The following is a 22,642-nucleotide window of genomic DNA, read 5'->3' on the forward strand; positions in this document are numbered from 1 at the left end:
ATCTTCTTATAAGATTCAAGTTGAGGAAATTACTTCCTTCTCTCCGATTAGCTCATCTGCTTAAATAGGCAAGTACACAGTGTTAAAATACACTAGAGAACATGCAAGAAATTTGATCCTACCAAAAATAAACAACATTATCTCCATGTCTTAGCATACATTGGTACACCATTAGGGCATTTTAATTTTTAGAACATGCACTGACATTCACTAGCGGAAAGACCAACCAACCCCATGAATTATGCTCATAGAACAGCACCTTATTGTCCATTTCCATAGGAGATCATGTCACACTTTCATTATCTCAGCGACCACTCTATCTAGCCCACAAAAAAAATTAGTCTAATGAGGAACAAAGCATTCAGTATATAGTAAGTTCAGCACTGGGACTAATAGGCGAATGGAAACTGCAGAATATGGGAAATGAAAGTCAGCAAAAGAGAGGACGAATTGGGTTAAGAATGATAAATAAAATATGATAACATAAACTAAGTTACAGATATTCAATCAGGTGTATGATAAAAACTTGGAGAGACATTGACCAAGACAAAAGAATAAAATCAACATAACAGCCAATATGTCAATTATGCAATATTATCCGTGAATAATTTGCAAAATTCAAGGACTACTAAAAGAAAACTGTCCAGAAAAGAAAAAAACAGACATTTGTAGACATTTTAGTAACTCAAAGAACATTGGGTGGTCATCCAGGATACTATCATGATACCAAGATTACTATACGAGAGTGCCATATAAAAAGAAAACAAATTATCAATCAAGTGCAGTAGAAATATATCTTGCTTCCATTGAAATGTAAAAAGGTCTGGGTGTCCCCAAGAGTAACTGCAAGGATGTTACATAATATAACAAGAAGAAAACAAAACTGCATTACCTTATCATGAAAAGGCCCGTTTCTTTCCAAGCAAATGGTAAATCAAAAAAATCTGAAAAAAGAAAGTCACAAGAAAAAAAAATATAACAAGTAGTTCCTATATTTCCTTGACCTTCTTTCTGCTGCAATTACTGTTCTGTAACTTTTATACAACATACATTTAGTTGAAACTTGGAAGAGATAGATCAATGATCCTTGAACCTCAAAATGTTTTTCAATGAAAAACCCAGGATGCATGTAGCAAAAGAAACATTCTGCATGACATTCTGCATGCTATAAAACCAAGGAAGTGGCAGGTGAAGGGATCCTTCAGGATGAAGTACCTTCATGGTTCCCAGGAAACTTGTTTGAGAGCCGACGCTTATAGCGCTTTAATACAGATGCTAGGTTCTCTTTTCCTTTTGGAAATGCAACATCACCTGCTGCAGTGCCAGTCCGGCCCTTGCGGCCAGAGATTGCAATCTCAACATCCTTGATGATCTCAAGGATCATACTTGCTGTTGTGAAGGATTCATTGACCGGTTTTTCAATGGTACATAACAGCCCATTCTGCTGCGACTGGTTGAAGCTCTTCATGTATTTTGCTGGTCTTTCAAGACATAAGCAGCCACTAATCGGACGCCGTGGCTTGGAAAATGCAGGATCAAGAATTCCCTGAATTGATTTAGAAAATAAAAAAAGAAATATCAATGTATAGAGACTGCTAAAGTAAAGCAGAGAAAAAGGAATATTATTGGATACTACAACAACCGAAACAGATAGTGAAAGTGTAATAGGAAGTTATACAATGGAAAAGCATTCAATTAGACCGAAACATCACAAGCAGAATTTAGAAGGTCAAAAACGCAAAAGGCACTCCTTTAATTAACAATCTACACCCCAATTTGATGGGCTTTTGCCTGAGTGGACATGTCAAAAAGATTCACAAACAAAGAAGGAACGCTAATGTACCCCTTGCCATTGGTTAGAAATTAGAATAAAACCCAAATAACTGCAACTTCTGGGAGGTGGGATCGTTCCCTTTTTTTTTGCATTCAGATGGTTTTATTTACCAATGTTAACCCCATCAAAGTGGCGAGCATACAATGCAATTGCATTGACTTTCGTTTCCTAGGTAGACTTCACCACAAAATTATAAGGATAAATCATAATCATTGACCCTTTCCCAACTATTGGGCTTGGCTTTACAGATCCTCGTTTGCCAAGTATTCCTAGTTAGGGCCACTATTAATGTTATTCCAAGTTTCTCTATATCCTTCCCTACAACCTCCATCCACATTACCTTTTAACTTCCCCTCCTTTTTTATCACCTTCAATACAAACCAGAGTACCTCTCCTTACCAGAGCCTCCCCAAATCTGCGATGTACATGGCCATACCATCTTAATTGATTTTCCATCACTTTAATCTGTGCAACTCTTACAGCTCTTCTAATGTTTCATCACTAGAAGATATGCAACAAAATTAAAGGTCAACAAGCAGTGGTGTAGGAAGTCTAGCTATCGAAGCCCCTGTAAGTACGGCATAAGAAAGCAAAGCCAAACTACATAAAGGAAGAGAAATCAACATGACTTAAATCAAAGAGATACAATAACCTCATCCAAAGAATCATAATAAGCAAGTCAAACAGAAGCGCAATCAAGTTACTCATGTTTGAGAGTGATTATGTGCTTTCATGCTACTGCTCATGTATTTTGCACAGAAAAATACAATGAGATGACATGTAAAGCGGCCACTTCATTCAGAAGATCAGATTGTATTGTAACACCATTGTCAGCACCAAGGAGTTTGAATGAATCTAAATGCTCACACAAACTTCTCATGATTTGTAGAAAAACTCAAAGATGGAAAAATTGCATCAAGCTTCTGTGTAACCCTATGCTTGCACAGAAGCCAGAGTGATTCCATTGCTGCCAGAATAAATAAACTAGATATGCTCGTAAAAAAAAACTCTTCTTTTACTCCCATCACTTATGTAAAGGAAAATTACCAGTAAAACACGTGAAGAAAATATTTGTAACCAATAGCTACAAATCCTTCTCCACAGGCATTCAAGCTTCAATGCATACACATCAAATCAGCCATTACGCTGAGTTCACATTCAGAATTACACTTATGGTCCACGTCACTGTTCATAAGAAAACAAATATCGCAAGTAATCGCTTCGAGGGTTTTACCTGAAGGCGATTGAGAACATAAGTATATTTTCCCCATAGCTCCGGCCGACTCTCCACGAGTGATAGTTCTAATATCCGGTGGATGCACCACACACCAAAACTCACAACCAGGGCTGGTCGCCATATGCAACTATTTCCACAATTGGGCAATGACAAAATGTGAGGGGTATTTGCCACTTCACTCCTCTGGACTGCACTCGACCTTTGATCAGCAGACAGATGATGGTCACTCATGTATACCTGATTCCTGTCATTATCATGTAGAAATTTCTCAGTTGCAGCAACTCGATCGATTAGCTCCTCATCAGACCCACCATTTTGTCTAAACAGCCAATCTGATCCTTCCAATTTTAAGAGCTTCCTAATACAGTATTGAAGAGATTGAAGTAGGTTGCTTTCTGATTCAGCGTAAGAGAAAAGGTCTTTGTTGGGAACTATGCTGGATCTGTGAGCAATTCCTCCATCCCCTCTATTCTGATCTGTGCTTACCATACCAAACAATTGTTCAAATGGTTGTCTAGACCAAAGAGATTTTGTTTCTGGATTCAAATTTGGCTGTGAAGAGAACACATCTCCATAGAGCTTGGGAGGAGAAAGCTCATCAAATGGCAGTGGAACTCCAGCTCTGGAGTCACAGTTCAAATATTGAGATTTCTCAGATGTCATCCTACCCAGGAATGGATGAGGGGCAATAGGACCACCCCATTTTCCCTCGTTCAACAAGGAATTCCTGCTAGCAGCAATGAGTGCAGAAATGTCAGGTGAACTATGGTATTTCTTTGTGGAGGCTGAAGAGCCAAATCTTTCACTGCTTTCCACCAGGGAAGGGTCATAGTAAGGCCTTTCCACCTGCAATCTGCCAATTCGAGATGCTGTTGGGCTTTGCAGACCAGATGTTCCCATTGAACCAAGTCCATTTTGCCCTTGAGTATACATAACTGAATCTCTGAAATTTGGAATAAAGGATGCAGCCGACCTCGGAGTTGGTGTTGGCTCTAGTGAAATGCTTGAGGAATAGGGAGTTCTGCCTGAACCAATCCCTTTCAGATAGGATGCTATCTGATAACCATGTATTGTAGCCGGCTGATAATCCCAATTATCAGAATACTGAGGCAAGTGCCAACTAGAACAGAGCTTTTCACTGGGATCAAGTAGGTTGCTGCCTGAGTTTTGCCTAGTTGTGTTCAACACTTGCATATTTTGAGACCAAGATGGGGATCCCATTTGAAGCCCAAAGGGTAACTCCATACTTGATTTTTTCTTCTGTTTGGGAGAGCTATAGTCCCTTGAGATTGCCGAGAAAACTGCTCCTCTATCTGCATCTGTAAAGAAATTCTTGGACAATTCTGCTCCTGAGTTATTCATTTTGACAGAACCAACTACTTTCAAATCTAATCCCAGCAAAATATCCAGCTTTTTCGTACTCGCTTCTTGCGTTAACTTCCCGTAAAAATCAAACAGATTACCCCAAAACTCATCCAAAATTGCTGCTAATTGACGTCGTGCTGAGCGACCCAATCCAGACAATTTTGATAAGCTTCCACTGCCATTACCTCCATCATAACCTTTTTCCATGACACTACTAAAGGATCCAGGACCATCAGAGGTTGAAGTTGGCAAAGTTCCTCTAAGGGACTCTTCAGCCTCCAAAGCACCTCCTCCATTATCTTTATCCATGTGAACATCTGTTTCCAATCCCACATCCTTTCCTACTGGATCCTTGGACTCAATTCTCTGCACAATACCTGCATTTGGCAAGCCACTAGCAGAAACTCTATCTGTGATTTCCAGTAAGTCAGGTTCAACTGCAGACTTCAATTCTTCAGGATGATGTGATGGGGAAGTACAAGTAGAACTAATGTCTGGACCATAAGAAGACTGATGAGTATCATGGTCAGAATCAATAGCTGTCTCAGACATTTCAAAATTGAATTCTAGAACTGATTTATCAGGAACACTCTCCAGGGAACTCTCCAAGACAGGTTCTACTGCAGACCCCTGATCTTCATCAAATGTAATGTTATCTAGATCGTTTTCCTCTCTGCCCTTGGGAAGCTCCAACTTATCTTTCTGAGAATGCAAGGTCCATATCTGTGCCTCTGGCCCATCACTCGCAGATTTTAGCGGTGTAACAGCCAGATATAGTGTAAAAATAATGGAAGTACAACAAATGAGTAGAAGAGCAGTATAAGGGGCTAACACACTGCTTCCTGTACTTCCCCTCATGTTATTGATCCAGCTGCTATTTCCAAATAACATTTCTATGACAAAAATAACATTTGAAGCAAGCATCCCAAAAAATGTAACCAAAGCCAGGATTTCAAGATACCAAGAGAGTTTGAAAGCTCCCATTATTAATCTTGATGATGCAACCCGGAAAAGAGGAATCACAGAAGATGGAAGAAGCATAGCCTGTATAACTTGACAGAAAATAAACAATTGATACATTCCTTCAGTACCTGCACTCTTTGCACAATAGAGAGCAGGGATGATAGTGAGAGCCTTAACTAACAGGTGATGAACTGGCAGAGGTAGGTTTATGCCAAAAAAATGTTGCAATACCACTTGCCCACCGATATTCCTTGTTAAAGTTGTGACCTGACTAGAGAAGAGAAGGACCAGAAAAAATGCCATTGGTGCTATAGGAGTCCTAAATATCTGCAAGATAGAATCAAAATATATAGATGCAATGAGTCAGTTAACACATAGTTCTGCTGAAATATTTGTTATGAATACCAATTTTAAAGTCCAACTATGTCAAATGATTCAACCTACCAGAATCATAAAAAACCTGCTCTGTGAAGCAGGAAAGAAAGATAGCAAAGAAAAGGAGAAGATGCTAACTGAACAGGATTCGGTTGTCATAATCTTGTGAATACATATATCAAAGCAACAGTCCTAACATGCCTAGCAAGTCCATTAGCCCAAACAGACTACATAACAAAGAAGGAACTGAATATCAACTACAACTTAATTTAGCAAAAACGCAACTCAGTATCATCATAAACTTTCTTTTTGTAGAACCCGAAATTATATTGAAGCTTGATGTTCTAAGAACTGCAGATCTGACATTTCAGGCTCCTCGCTTATTATTTGCCGTGCTTAGTCACTCAGCAGAATGTACTGAACCCCTGCTAACATCGGTTACCTCTTTACTGAGCATAACTTGATAATAAATATTTCCTCCATAAGCCAGTAAGACCTAATTTACCAACCCTTCAAACCTAAGCCATATCCCGCTCTTATCCCTGTGACAACTGAGGAATAGGATCTGATATGTGATAATGGCCAAGTTGGAATTCAAAATGAACCAAAAGGTAGAGACTTTGGAATTCCTAAAAAACGATGAAAGGAAATTATGAAGTACAACACAAATACCTGTCACTTTCTAACACAAAGTGTATATACTTTCTTAGGTCACAAATGAACTTCTACAACCCATAACCATATTACATCTGCTAGATGTGAAGAAACTGCTGAGATGTTGTCACATATATGATATAACTGTATGTAATTGACACACTGTTAAACTATGTACCACAATAACATGTTATATAAAAGGGTCACAGACTTTATTTGCACAAACCTGGTTTTTTCCTCCAATAGTCGTTCATTCCATTATCAACAATCCTTTAGTAATTGCACCTCAAGTTTCTCAACATGTCAACATGAACGCTATCAGTCATCATCTTGGGTTAATCACACTTCATAATAAAGCATGCATATGTAGTCTATTCCTAATGACAGATCTAATTGTCATCTTCAAGTTTCCTGACTTCAGCTTACAAACAGATATCATTGCATACAGGAGACGGGCCCCTCGAGGTTGTTCTCTATATGATATTGCTACTGTAGATGACCTTGCACATGGAGTAGGGTCTCTAGACATATCAGGATCTGAGTTATATATCGGATCGTATTCCATATAACTAGACTTTGACCTGCATGGATATCCTCCATTTAAGGCATCATATTCGAATGGGTGCTATCCTCCACATCCTTAGACAACTTATGCATCAGATTTCATTGCCGCAATCTTCAGATCATCGGTTCAGTATCAGATAGAGGATCAGTATTAGGGTGACCATCCAACAAGCATGTATTATGGGATGCACGAATATAGAGTAGCTTACTTGGAAGCTTTGAGTAATATCCCAGGCCCAGGCTGTGATCATGATCTCAACATCTATGAGGGATATAGATACTCCATAAAATTTCTGATGTTAGTACATATTTCGTACTTTAAATCTATTAAATCGACTCTATTTATTATATTATGTATAATCACTTATTTATACTTCAACTGCATTTCAAGTCCATGTCATGACCAAAAAAACATCAAACAATGTCAAAATTATAAAATAAACAACCACGACGATCAAAATAATAATTGGAAAGAAGAAAGATTGAAAAAATAACAAAAGAAAAAATAGCAAAAATGATGTACCGATCAGGCAACCATATGGAGTGTCAGTATGGTACAGAACCGATGCCATACTGACACCAGTGGGTGACCGACCGATATGACACCTGATACAAGTTGGCGAACCTTAATTACAACTAGTCTAGGTTTAGTGTAACAACCTAGGACCTCACCCAAAAAGCTTGCCGGAAGTAATAATTTAAGATCCTTGGCCCTACATAAGTACCCTAGATCTTTCCAGTGTATGATGTGGGATTAAACACACATTCACACAAGTCCCAACAACCTTGCCTGAAAGGATCCAATTAGAAAAGAAACACCATGATCGGCTCATGGTCCGCCCTAAAATGACCTTTGATGCAATGTCCCCGAGTCCATATGGGTTGCAGGCCAGGTTAGCTTTGACACCATTTCTAATGATCCAAGACCTCAACTAAATAGACAAGCTAGAAGTTATGGGTATGTAGTACCAGTCGGTACCAGTCGATATCGAGCGTATTGTACCGATACCAGGGGGTACCGGTACGCCAGTGTCGGTATACCTGGCGTACCGCATACCGTATCGTATCGACACTTGGTACGCCTAGGCTAGTGCAGCACCGGTACGGGGTCCGATACCGGTACGACGAACCTTGGTTGTGGCGTTATTTAAGTACCCAAGACTCCCTTGTGCATAACTAATGTAGGATTATATAGATGATGGCTTGTGAAAACAACCCATTTAAGGCATTTAATTTCAAATTATTTCAAACTATTTCAATCACCAATCTTTATCATCTTAACAAACTAATTTCATAGCAAAAATAATAACTTTCATTCCAACAACCTTCTTTTTTTTATCATTTTGAGATGTCTGCATATTTTGGGTATGGGTCTCTTAAATCCTCCTCTTTGCCTTGGCCTCTTTCTTGCATTAAACTGCATAGGTATTTAATTTTTGGTTATTTTTCTCATGGTAGTATTTTCGCATTGTTGACCACTTTTGAAACACATAACATTCTGTAGGTATTTGCTCAAATGAATATGCCCACATCTGGCTAGACCTTTCTTAAGATCTAACACATTAAACCCTCCTTTGCTTCCATATCAATTGCTTTTGGATCAATTGGATTTAACTTGAATTTTCCTTTGATCTACAATACACTGAGCAACTTTTCACACATTGTTACAATGCATCCTATGAGTTTTCATTGCCTACCAAAGCACCGATTCTAAGATCTTAGGTGATGTAGGACATCGAGGGTAGGGGACCTAGAAGGCTTTAGCATAGGATTGAAATCTACAAGGTGTTGGAATTTTAATTACATATCTGAGTTCTAAATCTGAACTATAAATTTTGGAATTTATACCACTAGGCACACAAATCTCGAGTCACATCTGATGATGGATGTGCCAATGAACCTAGAGATTGTAAAACTAGGGTTTAACTAGTTGGTAGAAATCTAAATAACGAAACAAAAGGATTTAAAGGGTTATTGAAAGATTGATCTGAGCAGTGAGGTTTATAGCAGGACAACAGGATGTTCAGATATCAAGAAAAAAAGAGAATCAATACAAGGAAGAAAACAAGGGGAAAAATAGATGCAAAGAAATAAAGAAAAAGTAAAGCAAAACACAGATTATTACCAAAAGAAATAAAGTAAATACAAACTATAATACCAAATATGCTCCAGGACCGATGAATCACCCCTACAGTTTGAAGGCCTCACACCTCCATTGCAAAATCACAGCATAAGAGTAAAGAAAACTACACGCTCCATTATTTCATTCAGAATCTCCAGCAAGTTTGAATACATCAAACCCTAAGAGTCCCTTCTATAACAAAACAAAAACCCTAATTCAACTCTATCTTGAAATCCCAAATCTGTCCCTATAAGGCATGCTTGCTGTTCCCAGTAACTGTAGTGTGAACAGGGCCATGAACAGTAACATGTTCCAACAAATAGGTGCAATGAACAGTAATCTGCCCCTATAAGCGTTGAGATCGTTTAATCTCAGCCCTAGAATCTAAATAACCTAGTAATAATGAAAATAACCAGAAAATAAAATAAAAATACATAAAATGATAACAAAATTAAATCTAATAAATCTCTAAGCAGCAGCCCTATGATGCACCATGACACAAACTTGGATCTCCATCAGTTGCTTCTGCTATGTAGGAACTTGCCTTGAGCTCTTTTAAGTCAAATATAAAGCTGCTCTGATTGATTCCTCGTTGCAGTGATAACTGGCGATGGATGCCTATCAGAGGATGTATGAAATAATTTTTAACACTTAGACTCCAGGCATCTTGTGATTTTTTTTGAAGATAGATGTAGTAGAATGTATGTCTCCCAGCTGAAAGAAGCCAGAAGTGACAAATTAACTGATAATTGCATGTTGGAAGATTTTGCATTCATTAGAACTTCAGCAAGCTCCTTAACTGTTGTACTTGCAAACAATTCTTTATCCCCAACATCAGCAAATTTATGATCATAATTTTCACAAGTATCCTCTTGAGTGAAAATTTCCTTTATCATCAATGAGTTTGGCGATGTGTCAAACATGGCTGTTCGATCTTCAATAAGAAGTTTAGAATCATGATATTCCCTACCATGGTCATCTTCAATGCAACATGAATTTCTATGCGAAGTAGAAGCATCTCCTCCTTTGACTCTTCTTTCACTTCCTGAACCAAAATGCTCTCTTTTGTTGTCCTTAATCTGATTTTTACACTGAAAAAATCTGTAGCATACTGAAATTGGTGCTGTCTTCTTCTTATTGTTGACTTCTATATGAAGTCCTTGAGCTGTTGATAATGTGATACTTTGCCTCTTATATGGTGCTGTTAGTGCTCTAAAACTTTCCCCTGATGTAGTCCTAACAATCTCCCAACTTGGAAATTTTGTAATCCAGTCCGCTCACAATTTTGTATAGCACAATAGTAATTAAAAGCCAGTAGAAATTTCCACCATTGCGTCAGGTTTATCATGTATGTTAATCAACAAGTCGTCACACTGTTCTGGTGTCAAAAGACCCCTTTGCACTTTGATACCAGGATTGTCCCTGATAAGTCTACATGGTGGGAAACCTAGCCTCTGATACCAAATTGATTTAGGATAGCTGAGGGAAGGTGATCTAAAAGGGTTTAGGATACAATTAAAACCGAAAAGTTGCTACAATTTCAGTTGCAAATCGAATTTAAATAATCTGAACCATAAAAGTCGAAGTTTTAGATGGATGTGGCAACTAACCTAGAGATAATGAAACTAGGGTTTAACTAGTAGGCAAAAATCTAGATAAGGAAACAAAAGGATTTAAAGGGCTGTTGAAAGATTGATTTAAGCAGTGAAGATCTCTCTCTAGGACTAAGGAATCACACCTAGGGTTTGAAGGCCTCACACTTCCGTTGTGGAATAACACCACAATAGTAAAGAAAACAAAATACTCAATTATTTCATCCATAATCCGCAGAAAGTCTGATTACATAAAACCCTAAGAGCCCCTTTTATAACAAAACAGAAACCCAAATTCAACTCTACTCTAAAATTCCAAAACTGCCCCTAAGGCACAGTCAATGTTCATGATTACTATAGCATAAACAGTGCCGTTAACAGTAATGCAGTACAACCATTAGGTTCCTAGATAAGCATTGAGATCTTCTAAACTCAGCCCTAGAATCCAAACTAACCTACTGAAACTGAAAATAATCAGAAAATAAAGACAAATACAGAAAATGATAACTAATCAAATATAATAACTACATTGCACTCAATAAACTCATTGAGAAGAAAGCAGGTCTACATCATATGTTCGTTAATGTCGAATGGTAAAAGAGCAAGTATGTCCCAGTCAGCACTAAGGGGAGTCATGTGGAGGGCTTGGTGATGAGCCAACAGTTTGGGCAGTAGATCGACAAGATTGTGAAGGCTATCAAGCCATTATATGGAGTCCTGAGGGTAGTAGATAGCGAAGGAGACCCCTAGATGGGCTTCCTCTACCACATGATGATGGCTACCAAGGCCTAGATTAGAGAGCCAAGACCTCAAACATGTGCAGGAGCATATTGACATCATCAACTGAAGGTAGAATTGTCAGATAGGTAGGAAGTTGCATCTAGCAAGTAACGTCACTCATATATCTGTTGGTCATGTAATGTTGTGTGTTTTAAGTACAACTGTTATACTAAATCAATAGCAAACTGTATTAACAGCCTACTATCTAAACCCAAGTCCCAGTACACTATCCCTAGGATAGGTATGGATGAAGAGTTTCTAGCTATCCTGCACAATGTTATTTATAATATGGAGTCTGATTCGAAAGTCGCTGCTCTATATTTGGAAGAGGTGAGTTAACTTTGTCAACTTTGTCGTATCATGTAAAAAATTCACGCCATATAATATATATCTTTTCCACAACTCAAAATGTTTAGAAAGGGCTCGAGCGACTTCGGAGACGAGCCAGCTGTAGCAAACAAACAGATAATAAGTCTGGATATTTTAAGATATGGACCAAAACTATTGGATATTATACAATTAGCATTTAGTAGTGTCTCATATTTAGTTCTTTTAAATGCTTTTGCAGCTGAATGGTGGATCCACTTCGGCCTGTCATCCAAGAACCTAAGATGGCTAGCACTCTGGATCCTCTCACAAACGGTCTCTTCCAGTGGCTGCGAGTGCAACTGGTCTACCTTCGCCATCATTCACAGTAAAAAGAGAAACTGACTTATGTGACTGAATGAACTTATATATGTCCAGTATAATCTGTCTGCGGCTTAAGTGCATTGAATAGGAAGCCATGCTGAAATACAACGATCCACTTCACAACGACAAAGCAGCAAGAGCCAAAGCTGGATGAGCCAAAATCATCTTCTCAACTAGCCACTTTCGCAGTCAGAGGCTAGGGTGGATGCATAGCAATGGGTAGACTGACATATTTCACACTCAGTTCCAACCGATCAACCATAATGGTCGGGTCGGAGCTGATCGTCGCACAGTTTCATGTCGAAGACATCCTCCCAGCACTTTGATTAAGAGATGCTGAAGAGAGGCCATCATGGTAACCAATCTACTCAGGGTGGAACGCATAGTCAATCCTCCCAATAGAGTATAGGCAAGAAGGGAGTTGTTCAAGCCAGCAACAACGGTAAAGGAAAGGCATGGCATCTTCTTTGAAGAGACTCAAAGAATCCATTCTCTTTGAATTGGAGACCAGGGAGCTATTTGATGATCGGTTGCACAAAACATCATGTGATACCAGCGATGACAATTGTGGGGATCATGCGGGCGTGTTTACTCCCACACCAGCTATACACTAGGTAGATCTTGGATACTTGTACAAGGCCAAGCAACCAAAATAATACCTTATGGCTAGCTTTTTTGTGTGAGGTCCTGGGTCGTTGTAAATGATTTAGAGTAGACCTAGCCTATGACCTATGTGGACTAGGGGGCACTATAGAATAGGTCCATTAGGATTGACTACAAGCTGATCATAGTATTTGTGATTGGATTTAAATGGATTTGGATCCTTAGCCCAGCATGAATGTCGGGGCTTAAACAGAAAAAATATGTGAGGACCATGCGAGCGTGTGTTTGGCCTATTTCGACTATGCACTAGGCAAATATTGGTACTTATATAGGCCAAGAAACCTAAATAATACCTTTTAGGTAGCCTTTTTGGGTGAGGTCCTGGATTGTTGCAACAATTCAAGCGATGATGCATCAGGTGGCCAGAAAAGTGCGAGGCACAGGGCACCATAGCTTGTGATTCATGGCCTTAAGATGGTTTTCAATTAACCGATGAATCTCAGTTTACTCATACCACACAGGATAGGGACCACGATGTATAATCTAGTATGGCCCACGAAGATACCACTACATACAAGAGAAAGGATCCTTGTGGTCGTTCGAGAGATGATGTTGCAGCGACAACAGATGACATTGCATGTAGAGTAGGATTCCTAGACGTATCTGGTTCCGAGTTGTATATCAGACCCTATTCTACATCGGTAGCCTATGACTTCCATGCACATGGATCATTTGAGGGATCGTACTCGAGCGGTTACTATCCTTCACAGCCTCGCCTATCTTTCGGATCAAATTTTGCTATTGACATCTTCGGATGGCCAACTCTTCTTCATGTCATACGAATGACTCCTCCCACAGTAGCTATTCAATGGACTATGAAAGGATCATGGAGGCCTATCGCAACATTAACCTCTTGGAGAATTGGTGTGAAGCTCCTCCAAAATGCTATTATGATCCCAACATCTATGACTTGCATCGACACTCCACCAGATTTTAGACATCAGTATGTATTCTATACTTGAAATACATTAAGATCGATTCAATTTGTTGTTTGTATATGTTTTTACTTAAGTACACTAGATGGTTTACACCAATTTCACTTCACAATAAAAATACATCAAAACAAGGTTATAACCACAAATTAGACAACAATCCAATCAAATTTCTATACACAAATTTCAATTCCAAGGTGTACCAAGTATCATACCGGCAACTAATCGATATGGATTTAGGTACCAATTCGGCGGACCTTGTTGCCAAGGATCAAAACTAGTGGCCAAGCAACAGTCCATTTGAACTTTATCAATAGGTGTGGGCTTGAAACCATTCTTCTAGCTGTAGAATTGAAACTTAGCCCAAGGTTTGTTGAACCGGACCCGCTCGAGGTCAAATTTGGGTCATAGAGCCCAAAATAATTTTCGGCCCAACCCGAGCTCAAATTGAAGCACAACTAGAGCCCGGCCTCGCCTAGCCAGTCCCAAGACTAATAACCCCCACACACCCAAGCCCCACTTACTTTGCCACTCTCCCTCTCTCTCTCTCTCTATTTCCCTCCTATCTCTCCCCCTAACAACACCTCCCCCTCACTCACATCCTAATCTCTCCTCTCTCAGCCACTCCATAGTGCCCTCCCAATGTCTCTCTCCCAAACTCTCTCCTCCCTTGCTCTCTCCAGATTTCTCTCTCAATCTCTCTCTCCTCCCCTGCTCTCTCTCGATTTCTCATTCTCAATCTCTCCTCATTTCCCTCTCCTCTTCCCTCTCTCTCCCTCTCTTCTCTCCATCTCTCTCTCTCTCATTTTGCACAGCGTAGCGAGGAGGTAGTAGATAGTGGTGCAGCTAGGCCCCTTGTTTCTTTTTCTTAAGAGGATTAGGATACGGGATTTGGGATGGGCAGAGCCTTTCGGCCCAATTGGACTTGGTCGGGTTGAGCCCATCCAAGTTTTAGACGGAGGTCGGCTTTGGGATCGAGTTAGGTTCGGTCGAAACCTGAAAAAAAAATTTCGGGCTCAAACCTAGTCCAATGCGCAAAATATCTCCTTTGGACCCAGCCCAACCCAAAACCCGAAATATCATCTCTAGGCTGGGCCCATGCAGCAAAAAGCCCCAACCAAGCCTGCCCAATTGCAACCCTGTCTAGCTGAGACGGCCCTATCAGTTGCAAGTTGACCATACATATATTACAACAAAACCAACAAATATATATCAAACCAGCAGTAATCAGAGAGCAAGTAAACTCACAATCACTATTAAATGTAAAGCAAGGGTGCTGATATTGAAGCAAAGCTCAAACCTGTGAATAGAAGCCGCCAAGAAAAGGAATTGCAAAAATATAATCTTGTATATAACTAGTTCAGTTTTTTGGTTTCAGTTTAAAAAAATCACAAGATGTTTAGTGGCAAATTAGTTGTTGTAACCAAGGCTAGCCCAAGCGTTAGGCGACCGAGGCGCCTCAGGCCAATGGAAGGCCTCCGGGAGGCGTGACTAAAAGGAAGCAAAGGCCCCATATAAAAACAGGAACAGGAGCTGGCTACGAGTCTTCCCCCTTGATGGAAGGGAGCTGGAGAGTTTCCTGGCCTGCAGAGGGGCAATTTGGGAAGTTGGGGACAGTAGTTTTGTTTTGGGTGGAGAGGGAGGGGGAGAGAGAGAGAGAGAGAGGAGGGATTTGGTTGGCTTGATACACGCTTGAAGCCACTCTTATCTTTCATCCCTTCTCTTTTTTGGTTTTGGTCTTGGTTTTCCTTCCCTCACATTACTCCCAATCCAGCTGGGCCATCAGGAAGAAAGATAGGGGGATTGGAGATGGACTTCTTGGAGGGTGGAGAATCTGGAGATTCTTTTAATTTTCTCCTCTCGGTTTCTTCTCCCCTCTTGGGTGGTAGAGAGAGAAAAGGAGGAAGGGGGTTGAATGGCTGCTGTGCCGTGATGTTGCAGTTGCTGCTTGGGTACTCACTTGAAGGGGGAGATGGTGGGATGGGACTTTTATTAATTAGATGGAGTGAATTTCCCATAATGCCCCTACTTTCTCTTATAGAGAGGTTCCTTTCCTTTTCTTTACCTTGGCCATGAAGTGCCATGGGATGACCTTCCCTATTTTGCTCTTGCTTGACATGGTAAACAGTATTGCCAAGCATTATCCCAGTTATTTAATCAGTTTCATGGCCCTTCTTTTAGAGCAATTATATTTCTGTGCCTCCATTCAAAAATTATATTAAACTGAAGAGGCTTCTTGTCTAGATTCATGTATCTTTGTTGGAATAGTGTACTTGATAGCTACCTATTTTCATATTATTATTTTTTAAATTACATATTAAAAAATTTTATTATTAAAAAAAAAGAGGCCTCATTCATTGGAACCGCCTTAGGCCTCCAAATGTATTGAGCCGCCCCTGGTTGTATCATGCATATTTAGCTACAAGAAGCTAACAGCAAGGAAGGAACATGCACCTGGTCCATAAGCAAAGAAACATCTTGGAAGTTAAGCACAATGTCTGCATTGCTGAACACCACAGCTGCTGAGTTCATCAGCATGTAGTTCACCAGAAAAATGCCAGTAAAAATGAACAGAATGGCAAAAAGATGGTCATGAAACAAAGCATTCATAGACACATTTGGGAGTCTTCTCTGCCGCTGCACAAGGATGAATTGCAATTAAATAATTATCAATATTTGAAGCAAAATCTTTGAGCAGAAAATGAGAAGAAGTTGGCATGAGAACAAAGTGCACAATAAAGATTAAATCAACCTGTGAACTGAATCATTTTCAAAAACCAAAAACCAGACAAAAAAGAAGGTATATAACTTCAGGATAGAGATCAAGATTTAATGTGTAAGTTCTGGGACTGCTCTAACATGTACAATTGTGGTCTTATGGATAATAAATATGAAAGCTAAACAATATTGAACAGCTGCATATATGTTAAGAAATATGTAAACAAACTGATATACTCAACTCACATAAGATATCACTCATGTTTCTTATGTGTGTTGGAAGATCATAATGCAGTCAACAGTTTACTGGCAGCAAAGTTTGTCTGAATGCTGTCAAATAATGACTTGCATAGAATACTAACTTGCAAAAACCATAAAGAGCAACTGGGAGAAGGCCAGACCCCCCCACCCAGGCCGTTTCTCCTTCTCCGAGAAATGAACATAAGAATGGAATCTGAGATGCAGATTTGGTGATAAAAAAGTGATTGCATGTGTATGACTACCCTTAGGGTTTTGAGTTAGTTTGAGCGAGCTTGTTTTCCTTTTAATCTCTGATTGTTAATCTAATAACCTCCAATACAAAATAAATGAGATTTGGTGTTTATTTTCTTGTATGAGACATTGTAGCCAAAACAATTCATAACAAAATAACACACAATATGTTTTGACCTAGGTTGTGCTGAAACATTTTCCAGGATGAAAATTCTAACCAATTGATCTTTTATACTTTCAAGGGAGAAAAAACTTTAAATAGTACTCTTATTCATACAGTATCTGAGCAACTAATCTGACCAATTAAGTAGATCGAAGTCCATTTCAGGAACATGCTGTGACAGAAAGGAGTAATGTAAAATTGAGCGTATGTAGCATGGTAAATTAGAACCAAAGAATAGTCACCAACAAATTTTGTAGATATTCAAAAGATAATAGAGTTTAATGAGTTCCATTTGCAAGTTAATCAAAGTTTTAAAAAAAAGACAGTAAGTCAGCTCTTAAAATTCACCTGTACAATTGAAGAGTGTATGTAAAAATTGTGCGCCATTACATTTGCACCAAGAAGAGCCATGAGTGAGTATGCACTCTCACCGCTCAACTTAGGAAAAATCACATTCATCGCAAGAGGAATTTCTGGTTGACTAATTAATACACCAAGCACATAGAGCAGCAAAGCAAGGCCTGCTATGATTACATATAATGTTTCTGCTATTCGGTTGTCCTGCATCTCAAGGACCATCGCAGGTATTAAACTTTTTGCATTTTGATGCTGTTGAAAGATTAATGTAAAAGGAATGCAAGTAGAAATCCTACCAAAACAGTGACAAAAAAGGGAAGTAAAACAGCACCAATTGTAGCAAAACAGATACATGTGAACAGGTCAACCCCAAGCAGAAGATTGAGTCCATATGCAACGCCCAAAATCTGCAATATTAAACAAAAAGGTAACCCAAACCTCATCATCTAAAAAAAAAAATTGTGAAACTTAGGGCTTGCTTGGTAGCACTATTATGTCTTGTTTTCTCTTTTTAAAAACAAAAATACAGAAACCAAAGACAAAACATGTTTGGTGTTCTTGTTTCTATTTTCTATTTTTCGAAAGTCGTCATTATCATTTCTAGTAAACCTGAAAATAAGAAATTCTTACTTTTAACATTTTCAAAAATAAGAACCTCATTTTTTACTACTACCACCGACACCACTACCACCACCTCCGCCATCACCTTCACCAGCACCACCTCGATCGCCTCCACAACAATGTCGTCACCATCATTTTTACCATCTCTGCCATACAACCGCTGCCGTCGCCACCACACGACCTTCACCACCACCACCACCATGTTTATATTTTTAAAAATAATTACTATAACAGACATGTTTATATTTAAAAAAAAATCTAAAAAGAAGCAAAATTTTTATTTCTGAAAACAGAAAAATATAAGTGATGCCAATGACACCTTCGTTGGCCTTCCAGTTCCACTATTATTGAAAACCAAAAAGCAAAAAAAATGCCTTTAAGAAAAGCATAAATAAAGCAGGTGCATGACCATTTAATGAAATGTATCAAATACCATAGTCAGGTCTGAAGTAATCATGGACAACTCTGCTTGGAGTCCAAGTGTTATGCATGCTGGCCTGCAATACTCCTCTCTGCAAATCTTCGCACAACAAACATGGAAAGAGAACAGATTTTAGCACATTCAAGTAATAAAGAGGAGTCACAAGATAATGCAGCCACATGACAGGAATATTAGCTCATGAATTTCGATTGCTAAGAAACAAGGACTAAAATCTCATGTGTACTGCCACACACTGGCCATAATCTGGCATGATAGGGCCAGCGCATACACCAGCCCATACCGTGCCATATGAGACCATATCAAGGCACACGACCCTGTACAACTAGGTACACTTTTTCTTCTTTTTCCACTCATTTTGCACCAAGGTATATTGAGGTGTACTGCCCCTGAAACAAGGACTGCATCACACTGAGCAGCCTTCAATACAGTATCGATCCCCAAGATTTGAATTTTTGCCTCAAGCCATTAACAATACTTGCTGCATGCTAAAAAAGGAAGCCCTGCAAAGTCAATGTACTCTTTTATGGGATAATTTGTATTCAGGTTAAATCAGGTAAGAGTGCCATCTACATTTAAGTGCCAGATTCTTCATTAGTGGGAATGGGGAATTCCTCTCAAGCAATCTCTTTTTATATTCTTTGCCACTTTCCTCCTTTTGTGTATGTGTTGTGAAGGAATGGTTTCTCACAATATGGTGCATTTTTTTAGGCTACTAATTTATAATACCACTGTAATACCACAACAGGAAGCATTTTAGCACCAAAAGTAACGATCATTGAGAGAGCAGCACATTTAGTTTGTGGCAGAACAAGTTTCAGCAAACAAGACATTACTATATTTTGGAGTAAAAAAAAGAAAATTTATTACCTCTGCCAGATTCTTTCCAGTGATCATACCAATGCAAGTTGCAAGGTACTGGCACAAAATGGCAGTAAAATTGAAAAAGAGGACAAGTAATATGAGATCGTATCCAAATCGGGCCCCGCCCTCCACAGCCGCCACCCATTTTCCAAGGTCGATGTATCCCATAGAAATCATAAGTGCAGGTCCAAGAGAAGGGAAAAAATGAGGTACTGCGCCCCCTGGCGCCATATTTTCCATGGCTTGGCAATCACTGTCAGGATAACACTATCATCCACTACACTGAGCAACAAAGATACTTCCACCAAAGTATCAATTTGAAAAAAGTAGCACAGCCTCCAACAAAGATATTAATGATAAATTATCTGTTTTTCAGATTAAGGTGAATCTAAATAACATTTCCTCTTATGAATAGTTTACCAAAAGAGAACTTCCAGAGTCAGCCATCCACTATCTTCTGAGACAAGTGGGAAACAGAAAGCATGACCATGAGCAATGCCAAATCACATAATCTCCTATACTTAAGTTATGAAACTACATACTAGCAGCTCGTCATGCTCGAAATTCTGTTTGGATGCACGTTAGCTAAGTAAGCTTTCCACAGAAAGGTAAAGTTATATCTTCAAAACCTCCCCAGAAATGACAACCATCTCGAAGGCTGAATTTATGAGGCACACACACCTTAATGCTGTTTCCTTACGGGACCTCAATCAGGCAAGATCCTACCAATTAAACTACTGGAACTTGGCTGAGGAAGATCCCAAGCTTCTTCTATCAGTAAAGTTGCAACAGAATGGAAGCAAGTCCTCGAGTCATCCAAAAACTTTTACCACAACGAATCACGGAATCCTGTGGTTTTCTCCCTAAAGTTAGCTTGTGTACCCTGTGGGGATCGTCTCCAAAGTCAAGGATGCTCCAAGTATCTCTGCCTAATTTAATCCACCTGCAGTAAAATCAACGACCAGAAACTGGCAATCAATAAATAATATTAAGCGACAGAATGAGCAAAAATTCCACGATAAATAATTTCAGAAACTCGATTTAAAGAAGCTATTCAATTGCTCCAAATTCGGAATCTTGGCCACTTCAAAATTGCCTTCTTTTTATTTAATCTATTAAGAACACACTGAAAAAAGAGAATCTCCACAGTACTCCATCCACTGATCTGAACAAGGAGAAGAAGAGGCAAAATAGAAGACCAAATCTATCACAAACATACTTTAAAATCTTTATTTTGACTTGCAAATCACAACAATCAACATCCAAGGAAAAAGAAAAGCTAGAAACACGAACCAACCAATCTAAGTCCCAATCCACTTCCAGCTCTTCAAGTTTTCCAAAATCCCAACCAAGCAAGTATTGATCAGTCATTTAAAAGCAAGGCAAAGAAAGAAGAGAAGAATAGAAGCAGGAGAAATAAACACTCCTACGACCACGGTCAAACCATACTCTCTTCTCCTACGGGCCATAAAACTCCCCCCAACCGGTGAACAAGATTTTCACAGTTTCAAGCCTCACAGATCAAATCCAAACACTATCTAGAATAAAGACAAAAAGTATATGCGATTGCAAAGTGTACCTTGAGTCTGCCCCACCACCGGAACTAATCGACCACCGTAGACAGAAAAAGAGAGAGATCACCGGAAATCTCCACCGCCGCCACCGCCGGCGGCGTCCACTGCCACCCTCCAAAAAGAGTTTTTCCGAGAAGAGGAAGAAGAGAAGCAGAGGAGGAGCTTCAAAAGGAGAGAGGACCAGCAACTGGATGGCTTCTCCTCCTTCCCACTTTTTTTTATATATTTTTTAGTTATATTTTTATTTTTTCGGGAAGATTCTTGGCTCACTATTACAGGAGCGACGCGGCCCTCCTAAGCCCAAGAAGGACCACTCGTTGCCCAACAGACGGCTCATGATCTGAGTTGCCATCTGTAATCCAGTGATGCATCGATACACGCCTGGTTTTCTGCGGCAGACTGACACCGGACTCTTCCCCCCAACCCCGTCCCCATCACTTGTTCCCCATGAGTTCCTAACAGCGCAAAACCATCACCCACACGTTCCCAGCCGCCGTGGAGTTGAGAGAAGCTGGACCGTTCACATTGGATCCACGTAGGGTTGATAAATCGTTTGGTGAATAGTTTGGGCCGGGTGGGGTTCTCTTTGTTTAAGTCACCGGACTCTTCCCCCCCAACCCCGTCCCCATCACTTGTTCCCGATGAATTCCTAACAGCGCAAAACCATCACCCACACCTTCCCAGCCCGCCGTGGAGTTGAGAGAAGCTGGACCGCTCACATGGATCCACGTAGGGTTGGGAAAGCTTTGGTGAGTAGTTTGGGCCGGGTGGGGTTCTCTTTGTTTAAGTCTATAATTGGGTAGTAAAATAATGGGGACATGTGGGTGTGGTTGAGGTTAACGTATGATGTATCCCGTGATAGGGTTTGTGGACTGGATGCTGCCATTCTATCAACCTGCTAACCATTCTACCTGTCTTCCAATTAGCTGCACTGAAAGTTAGATAACTAAATAAAAAAATAAAATAAAAGATTATTTCTTTGTTTATTTTCTAGTGGGTCAAGAAGTAATTTGACTAAAGGTAGATATTATTTCAGAACAATGCTTCAGCAATCAATTCTAAGATTAAAAAATAGCTCTACCATTGTAAGCCTCATGTTAAATTGGTGCATTACAGTATAATTTTGCCTTCTAATGCACCGTCTTTATCTATGGCTATCGCACCAATCCTTTCATGCCATATGCATGGTCGTTGTTTGAATTTTATTTTTTTAATGGTACTAGATAATATTATGAATTATTTCGAAATGACATTTTCGTTGAACGTGGATACATGTTTCATTTATCTTGGATGTGCATCTGCTATGAAGATAGTTTATATACATGTGTGTAGATGCTATTTATTGTGTGCTTATCACCAATAGCATTAGTTGTCGGTAGTAAGATAAACACTAACATGATGTCTATGGGAATCGGTTATTTTATGGTTGGCTTCTACCGTGAAGAAAAATTAGAAAGAGAATTAGGGGCTAGACATGACTTGGCATTAACACTTGTCTGAGTGTAGTCCGAGTCTTTGCTTATACTTTGTGTCATGAAGGGTTCCCCCTCTAGAGGTAAATCTAGATTTAGGTTTTGCAAGAGCAAATTTAGGTTAGTTTATTAACCTTAAGAAGAGTGAGGCAGGTTCATCTTTATGCATAC

General features: G+C 39.5%; 1 protein-coding gene across 3 annotated transcripts; it reads right to left on the minus strand.

Annotated features, from left to right (window-relative positions):
• Positions 1 to 780: 780 nt before the first annotated feature.
• LOC103705734 (protein ETHYLENE-INSENSITIVE 2) lies at positions 781 to 21,204 on the minus strand. 3 transcript variants are annotated; one of them, XM_008789574.4, is made up of 8 exons: positions 21,005 to 21,204; positions 19,432 to 20,368; positions 18,556 to 18,642; positions 17,798 to 17,908; positions 17,493 to 17,705; positions 16,226 to 16,408; positions 3,069 to 5,726; positions 781 to 1,546 (listed from the first exon to the last, which is right to left on the minus strand). In XM_008789574.4, exons 2-8 carry the CDS (start codon positions 19,663 to 19,665, stop codon positions 1,202 to 1,204), a joined length of 3,831 nt encoding a protein of 1,276 aa, XP_008787796.1. In that variant the 5' UTR covers positions 19,666 to 20,368; positions 21,005 to 21,204; the 3' UTR covers positions 781 to 1,201. The 3 variants fall into 3 exon arrangements, with proteins under 3 accessions (XP_008787796.1, XP_038970462.1, XP_038970463.1); XM_039114534.1 differs by having other exon boundaries at positions 17,493 to 17,711; XM_039114535.1 differs by lacking the exon at positions 21,005 to 21,204 and adding an exon at positions 20,719 to 20,918 and having other exon boundaries at positions 17,493 to 17,711.
• Positions 21,205 to 22,642: the final 1,438 nt, after the last annotated feature.

Source organism: Phoenix dactylifera, chromosome 16 (assembly GCF_009389715.1).
Source record: "Phoenix dactylifera cultivar Barhee BC4 chromosome 16, palm_55x_up_171113_PBpolish2nd_filt_p, whole genome shotgun sequence".
Lineage (NCBI taxonomy): Eukaryota > Viridiplantae > Streptophyta > Magnoliopsida > Arecales > Arecaceae > Phoenix > Phoenix dactylifera.